General features: G+C 40.2%; 1 protein-coding gene across 1 annotated transcript in view; it reads left to right on the top strand.

Moving 5' to 3' along the window:
- The first annotated feature begins 554 nt into the window (after window positions 1–554).
- The window catches only part of abhd17c (abhydrolase domain containing 17C, depalmitoylase), a 45,770-nt gene continuing 37,465 nt past the window's right edge, over window positions 555–8,859 (top strand). Inside the window, exon 1 of the mRNA XM_053512716.1 lies at window positions 555–1,376. Within this exon, the coding sequence (XP_053368691.1) occupies window positions 892–1,376 (485 nt within the window). The 5' untranslated portion in view covers window positions 555–891. The remainder of the gene's footprint in view (window positions 1,377–8,859) is intronic.

The following is an 8,859-nucleotide window of genomic DNA, read 5'->3' as shown; positions in this document are numbered from 1 at the left end:
TATTTTAGTCTTTCCCATGTTTCTATTTTTAAGGCAGCATAATGGCTTGGTGCTTAGCACTGTTAATTCAGTGTGCATGAAATTTGCATATCCTCCCTGTGCTTGGTAGGTTTCCTCTGGATACTCTAGTTTCCTTCCACAGGTTGAAGACATACAGATTAGGCTAATTGACGTTCATAAATTGACCATAGTGTGTGAATGAGCATGTGAGTTTGTGTGTGCAATTGGCTTGACGTGTAGCCTACATTACATAACATAAAATTAATAAATATATGGGCAAAGTGCATATGTGCCAAGATAATAATAATAATAATAATAATACAACTTTCTCCTTATGTGCCCTATTTTGCTTAGCACTTAGCATAAAAATCAACCAATGAATAAAAAAGATAAACACAAGGTACAACGTGGCTCTGATGCTTAGACTAGTACAAAACATTTTTTTTTCTAAGCTTAGAACTTAGCACTAAGATTTCTCACTCTGGCACAGAGTCGTGACGTCATTCCTCCTGCCAGGACAGGATTTCCGCTTTTACAGGAAGTCTTATATTTGGCCTAGGTGCTGCAGGAGAAATGGCTGCTCCCATTGTGTATGGCTAAGCTAGCTTACTGTTGGATCGATATTTTTCGTAAGGCGTATTTGTGGTAAGCAAATATCTTAAAATGTTAGCCAATTATTTTTAGCGTGCGTTTTAAATTGTCAATTGACGAAACAAAGCGAAAACGTATAGCGATATTTAACTAGCTAACGCCATATTAGCGCGCTTATTAGCTTGTTTGCTTTCAGTTTAGCTTGAATTAGTTAGCCAGGTTACTAAATCATTCGTTAAAAAAAGCGTAGTTTCATTTTCCTCGTGCGTAGTGCTTTAACGTAAGTTCTACAGCGGATCAATGCCTGAGCAAGGCCCGAGAATGAACGGCTTCTCCCTGGGCGAGCTGTGCTGGTTGTTCTGCTGCCCGCCCTGCCCGAGCCGCATCGCCGCTAAGCTGGCCTTCCTGCCCCCGGAGCCGACGTACTCGGTGCACACGGATCCTGAAGGCGCGTGCAGCTTGCACCTGAGCGAGCGCGCGGATTGGCAGTACTCGCAGCGCGAGCTGGACGCCGTGGAGGTGTTCGGCACGCGCACGAGCCGCGGAAACCGCGTGCTCTGCATGTTTGTGCGCTGCGCGCCCAGTAGCCGCTACACGCTGCTGTTCTCGCACGGGAACGCCGTGGACCTCGGGCAGATGTGCAGCTTCTACATCGGCCTCGGATCGCGCATCAACTGCAACGTGTTCTCCTACGATTACTCCGGGTACGGCGTGAGCACCGGGAAACCGTCCGAGAAGAACCTGTACGCTGACATCGAGGCGGCCTGGCAGGTGCTCAGGACAAAGTGAGTGGAGTCACAGCATCACATGTACATCACAGTCCAGCGTGTCCGCCTGCCATGAAATCAATTACTCACTCACCATCTATAGTGCTTTATCCTGCATGCAGGTTCACTGGGGGCCTGGAGCCTATCCCAGGAGACCGGGATGGGGTTCCAACCCACCCAGAGGGCCACACGCTCATTCACACACTATGGCCAATTTGGGAACGCCATTTAGTCTAATCTGCATGATTTTTGACTGTGGGAGGAAACCAGGGTACCCCGAGGAAACCCATCAAGCACAGGAAGAACATGCAAACTCCTGCCATGAAGTCCCACAGTTTTATATTCTTACAAGTCAACATACAGCCATAATGCACATCAATGTAAAACCCAGCCATTAACATTTAGTCAATGCCCACTTATCAGTTATTTATATTCATGCGAAATCGAAATCTGATTTGTGGTCTGATTCCACATGTGCACACTAAGGCCTCATTCAGACTGCAGGCAAATTAGATTACTTTCTGCCCCACAGGACTACTGTCCACGTTATTTTAAACTGATCAGTTTTGGGTTTGGAAACCGATCAGTTTAAAGTTTTACCTGCACTGGTTGCTGCAGTAACGACACCAGAGCTGTGTGTACACTGTGCCAAGTGTGTTGTGATATCAGGTTGTTGAGCGATAACAAGATTAAAAGGCGAGAGATCACATCTAATTTTTCAGGTCCAGGTGTTGCTGCAGTTAGGGTGCAGAACATCTCCTTTGCACCCGACAGTATTATGTACCCTCTCATTTTTCAACCATGGATCCATGTCCATATCACATGACGGCGTGGACTCGAGATTCAGCATCATATTGCGAGTGATGTAATGAATAGTTTTAAATCTGATTTTAGTGGGTAGATCATCCAGACTGGGGCAAAATTTTTAGGAATCTGCTTCCTAATTCCGCATTTGCAGAATTCTGATTCAGTGTGGGATTTTATTTATTTTTTTACTGTTCGGTCTACACAAAAGCAATCTTATTCTGAACTCTGATTCAAAAATCTGATTTGGGCTGAAAGTATGAACAAATGCCTAATTGGTACGTAATGCGGATCCGTTTTATGTCTGTGTCTGGCAATGTGTGCCCATTCAGTCAAGAGTGTTTGTGGGGTCAGCCAAGGGTTTTGGATGAGAAGGCCTGGAACACAGTCAAGGTTCCAGTTTATCAAAGTTGTTCAGTGAGATTAAGGTGTTTGTTCTATGTAGGTTGCTGGAGTACCTGGGGGGACCTGGGGTAGCTCAGTGGTTAAGGCATTGGACTACGGTTCGGAAGATCCCAGGTTCAAACCCCGCAACCACCAAGTTGCCACTGTTGGGCCCTTGAGCAAGGCCCTTAACCCTCAACTGCTCAGATGTATAATGAGATAAAAATGTAAGTCGCTCTGGATAAGAGCGTCTGCCAAATGACTAAATGTAAATGTAAATGTAAATGGAGTATCTCTGCACCAACCTCGTCACACTGTGTCTTTATGTGCACAGGGGCCTTGTCATGGTGGATCAGGAAAGCACCTTTGCTAAGCTGCTGCCAATTTTTTTTAGAACAATTTTTAAATTGTTAGTGTTTGTATTCTATAGCATTAACATTACCATTATCGCTTCCCTGTCAAACTTCCCTGTAGGCACTCTGCATTCTGAAAGGTAGTGTTCCCCTGGCGTTCATCAAACTGTTTTGTCCATCATATTGCCATATAGAGAAGATTGATCGATCTAGAGTCCACTGACCAAGCCCTTTAAACCACTTCAGGTGGAATTTCACTGGAGTTATTTTAAGCATGTGTACAGGTGCTCAGGCATGATGCCCAGTTGCCTGACACACAGTTCCTGAGCTGATGTTGCTTCCAGAGGCAGTTTGGAAATATGTTGTTAAAAGGAGATTTTAACATGCTTTTGTTTCTAGACTTTCTCTTAACAGTAGCAGATCTGGCAGTGGAGAAACGTTATAAACTGATTTGTAAAATTTCTGCGCTGCTGGGTATAGGTGGTACCATGTGATTGTAGTAGCCGGTTTTACTTTCAGTGCACACAAACATATTAAAGAAGTCTATATAAATGTCTTTTCAGTGAACATTCAGCAAGTGAAATCCCCTGATCCTTAAAAACCAAAAGATAAGTTGTTGACAATGTACGGAGGGAATGGATTTTTCTGTGGGAACTGTACACAGTCATCTACAAACACCACTTGCACATTACAAGAACTCTGTTGGGAGTTATTGCCACATCCCCTGTACAGTCTTGACCTCAGTCTAGGCCAATTCCACGTGCGTGCCCTTAATAGAGTGCCTGAGAGCCCAGAATTTCAGATGTCCAATCATATACTGAGAAAACCTTCTACCTTGTTGGTGTCCAAGAACTCGTGAAGCACTGGGATAAGGGCATGAGTGTAGCAGGGGATTATATAGAGAAATAATGGTGTGTTCTGTTATTCGGCACATTACTTTATAAGTGGTTCATAATAAAAGGTTGCTGAATGGATGCTGTTGGGCACCTGCATTATATTAACAACAGCTGGGAAAACCTTGTGTTTGCAGCATGTTAATGCGTCCAGTGAATTCATCCAAGCACATGTCTAATGCGTTGTGATTGATCACACAGGAACAGTTGGAATCATTTTGATATTTTAAGCTCCTGTGATGTGTTATTGCAAAGAGCATAACCACAGTGATCATCAAACAAAATGTTTAGTCATTGTTTGATGTAGTTATAAACTATTTTTATTTTGTTATCCTTCATTAAAAAAAATGTCTGCTCTTAGTAGTTAATGGTGGCAGTCATTAGTCAACCTGTAAAGGAAAGTTCCTACATCATGATCAATCTGTAACTTAATTAAACAGCTTAGACATAAACCATAGCCAACTAGGTGAGAAGAATGTCAATGTTATAATACAACCCTAGCTCAGTGAACCTAGCAGATCTTAATCAGTATATTGTTTTTGACAATCTGCCGCAGTCAGTCATCAAGCCTGGGCACTAGGCCTGCTCGATATTGCCAAAAAATATAATCATGATTATTTTGGTTAATATTGCGTTCACAATTACGATTATCCATTGACTGTGGAACATGCTTTTACTAACAACTGAAAAACAAGTAAAAAATTTATATTATATAAATGTAACGCACTGTATATATGATCATGGCTTGTTTGCACTAGGGCTGCAACAACTAATCGATAAAATCAATAATGAAATTTGTTGTCAGAAGTTTGTCTGCAGGAAAAAGCGCACGCCCCGAGTCCATCAAGGTATGGGAGCAACTTGCATTAAACGCCTTTAAGAAGACGGTAACCAGCACGCTATGCAAGACCAAGCTTTCATGGCATGTCATGCACAAACACTTAAAAAGAACACATGTTGGTGTTACGGATAGCGAAACAACAGCAGGGTCAGTAAAAACTGTATCTCTTCATTGTGTAAAAGTTATATAGTTTAAGTGCTTTTGTTTAAACTGTTTGCTAACTTTGGGACAGTCGCGCTAGATCTGTTCACGTGCAACTCGCTAGCATCACATTGCGCAATCACCTCATGAGCAATAGTGATTAGTTAAATGGCGCTATTTTAGATTATCTTAAATTACACGGTGCGAATAACAGTAAAATATTACATTTAGTGATCGTTGTCGTTTTTAGCGAATGCAAATAACAGTACATTTGTGACTATTAGCTTTTTGCATTTCTACAGTTTTTTTTTTTATAGTCCACTACAAAGTTAACTTGTAACAAACGTAATTTACTGTGGTTTTACTTATGCATACATTTTATTATGCAAAATTACATTATTTTAGCTGTTTATATCCTAACAACTGAATGTCAGTGTATTAAAAAAAAAACCCTCAATTTAAAGAAGCGTTTAGGTTTTATCTAATTAATCGAAAAATAATAGCCCAACTAATCGATTATTAAAATAATCATTAGTTGTAGCCCTAGTTTGCACAAACTTTTACTGTACTTGTGTGTGTCGAGGGATAGTTCACTTGGTGCCGCCTGATCAGCGCCGACACAACAATAACTCTCAAGAAGCACTTCGGTATTTAGCACCAAGACGTTAGCAGCAGATATTTTAAGTATCGCATAACGCTTACCTGAAGTGTTTACCAGTTTCTTGAATCCCTGATGGCTAACAGTGCTAATTGGGCAAGCCTTTTCGCTAGGAAAAATGTGATGGCATCTGTTATTTTTTTGTGCCTCTGAGAGCTGTACAGGAAGGTGGTTGGATTATTAGGAGAGCCCTCACTCAATTAATGTGCTGTGGTTTTATTCGTCAACCTTCTCAAAACCAAAGGGTTTTCAAACAGCTTTACCTTTCTTGTTGACCAGAGTTTCTATTTTCTCCATCTTTTTTCAAGTCAAACCAAAGATTCCATAAAATGTAATGGTTAATTTGATAGCAACACCTGTCACGTCACTAAGCCAATTTGCTCTTTTGGCTCTTCTGTGGTAATCAAACTGTCTGCTTGTATGACGGATACTACTAGGTTTTGCTCACAAGTGGACTATGTTGCTGTGTAGGATCTTTGGCTGAACCAAACATTCTGATCTTTTAGGGAGGGGTGAGAGCACATTGCTGTAAAGTAAATGGGTGTGCTGGGTTTATAACACAAAAACAGAAAGGTTATTGTGGAACGGAATGCGGCACAGTAATTTTTTAATCTGTTATCTCGTTTTCATAATTGTTGGAAGGCAATAATTGTAATTGAAATGGGTCTGGATCATTTATTGAGCTTTCACAGATCAATATAGCACCAGTCATCAGTCTGTCTGCATATGTACATTGCAAAGTCTAGATGGAGGAAGAGGGAGTAGTGTTGCTGAGAAACCAAAGAGTAATTCCTTCATTTAGAACGAACACACACAGTTTTTAAGCAGTCTCCTTCATCACCTGGCGTTCATCGAGCTGACAAGTGGAAATTTGTGGGGCTTTAAACTTGGCCACTCGAGTCAGAGGTCACATGCTAATGGATAAGTTTTCTTCATACTAAGCATGTGCAGTTCATATGACAGCTGATGGGCAATTTTAATGCAAATGTCAATCTATGCCATGTAATATCAACACAGAAGCAGCACACACCTGTGCAGCGACATGCATACTAAAATGCGACTTATCTGCAACATTTAAATAACCTTTTTCCGAAAAAAGTCATGTGACTGGATAGGCATATAGTCTCACTAATGTTTCTTCCTAGTGAATTGTTCAAAAAGGAAATAGAAGCGAATAGATCAGCGAATCAGAGGTTGACCTTCTATTAGATTTTTCAAGTGAGTTTCAATTCGATTCAGTTGCGCTCTTGGTTATTTTCTGATTAGCTTTAAGTAGCTATTTTTCTTACAGGTTCTGAAGTGTTAGAAACTCCTAACATTATTTAATAAACATTGAAATCCTGTTTGTTGAAATCCTGTGTTTTTTTTTCCCCTGCTAATCCTCTGCTCCATTCTTCAGTTGATTACGTGGCTTCATAATTAGGTGTAAAGCTGCTTTGCGACAATGTCAGTTGTTTAATGCGCTATACAAATAAAATTGAATTGCTAAAAACCCAAAAGAAGAAAAGATTAAATATTTTTTTAAATACTTTTTGAAAGAATAAAGCAGTATGCTAGCTATTTTCTGCCAAAACTGTGGTGTGGATGTATGTATACCCACACACAGAGGTGCACAAAAATGTATAAAAAAAAAAAAAAAAAAAATATATATATATAGATAGATAGATAGATAGATAGATAGATAGATATCTTCTGATTATTCTTGAGGGTAATTCACTTGAAAGATGCCACAAATATTTTGTAATAATTCTTGCTATGATGGAGCAATCTTAACCAAAAAAAAAAAATGCTACATACCTTGACAAATGTGCAATCGATTGCATTACATGCGATACTGGAAGTGATGTCCGTTTTCTGTCAGACACATTTCGACGTGGCACTCCATGTTCCTGAACGTATCGGCAACATCATCACAGGGAATCGCAGCAATTTCACGTGACATGTTTTCCTTTAAATCTTCCACAGTGTGAGGCTTGTTCCAATAGTCTTTTTCTTTAAGCACTAAAGGAAAAGCACTTCCAACACTAAACGGTGTCCTGTAGTTCAGCACTTGTGACTCGATGGTTAAAATTGCAGAATGGCCCGACGGTCGCTGTTTAGCTCAGCTGCTTTTGGTTTGTGTTGCATATATTTTATTCTGCCTCAGTTTTGGGCTTTATTAAATACATGAGCTCATGTGAGCAAGAAGTACATGGCTGTAATATCTCGCACTTAAAATGCTCGTTACTGTATTTCTACTGATATTGTGATGGAGCATACTGAAAGATAAGCGTCTGTTTTTGCCACTAAAACGTGTAATATCCCGTCTTGGTAATACTTGAGCCACTTGATTAAAGGCTGTAATCTGCATAGAAATGATTTCCACATTTCCTCCACTCTATTTGCTCTCATTATGTATTTGGAATTTATTTCCCGCTTCACAAAGGTGATACTTCTAGGCTAAATTGATCCGCCTACACTGTTGGAGAAGCATCACCGTTGTTTATTTGCATGCAGGCTATATGTGCCGGATAAACAGAACAAAGCCGTGTGTGTAATTACAGACTTAGCCATGCAGCACACAGTCCTTACACCCAACACTGTGCTTATTGGTTGGAAAACATCATCCTGTAATTAATAGCTTCTGTTTTCTTTCCCCCCCAAATGCCACGCTGCATCTGCTCATCCATACTGCACTGTATTAGCAGGTTATCTTAGAACTGTAAATTAATGTAGAAAACTTTTTTTAAATAGTCAGAAAAAAACTCACTGTGCTCAAACAAAGCCTGAAAACTTCTGAACCTCGTCAGAATAAATTAACTCGCCAAGCCGCAAATTTAGCTCACAGTCGAGGGTCGTGCTAATCCGTGCAAGCATTAGCATATCACCACCCGACACCTTTCCCACTTCGCTTTACTTCTACTGAAAACGTGCCAGCTTTGCTCAAGGTGTTGGGAGTGCATGTGTGTGAAGTGAAATATGGTGCAGTATACCCAAAGAGTTTCACTTTCACTGGAATGACGCAGACTTGTGTTGACACTGGAAGGTGACAAGTTGCTAAAATTGCCTGTGGTTTGTTTTCTGTAGACATGCTCTTTTCAGAATTTTGGGCATTGTGTAGGATTTTTCCTTTTTTATTTTTTTTTTTTTTTTTTTTAACACAATGCTTTTTAGACATTTAAATGCTTTCTACACCGATCCGCCCCAACCCCCATGTACGTAATTTGCATAAAATTAGGAATTGTAGTAAAGGTGCTGTAGCCAAAAAAGTGCTGAAGCTCTGTTACCTGTAATGACTAGTTACTTGCCATATTGTTTACTTTTTGTTTTTCAAGAACAGATTTTGTCCCTGTGCGAATAATTGGAATTTTAATGAAACTTCCTTGATTTTTAATTGAGAGCAAATAACATGCTACATGCTCTGGTTATTTTGTGCTGTTAAAGCTCT

The sequence above is a fragment of the Clarias gariepinus genome, chromosome 15 (genome assembly GCF_024256425.1).
Source record: "Clarias gariepinus isolate MV-2021 ecotype Netherlands chromosome 15, CGAR_prim_01v2, whole genome shotgun sequence".
In the NCBI taxonomy this organism is placed as follows: domain Eukaryota; kingdom Metazoa; phylum Chordata; class Actinopteri; order Siluriformes; family Clariidae; genus Clarias; species Clarias gariepinus.
This window is presented reverse-complemented; position numbering and strand designations above follow the sequence as displayed.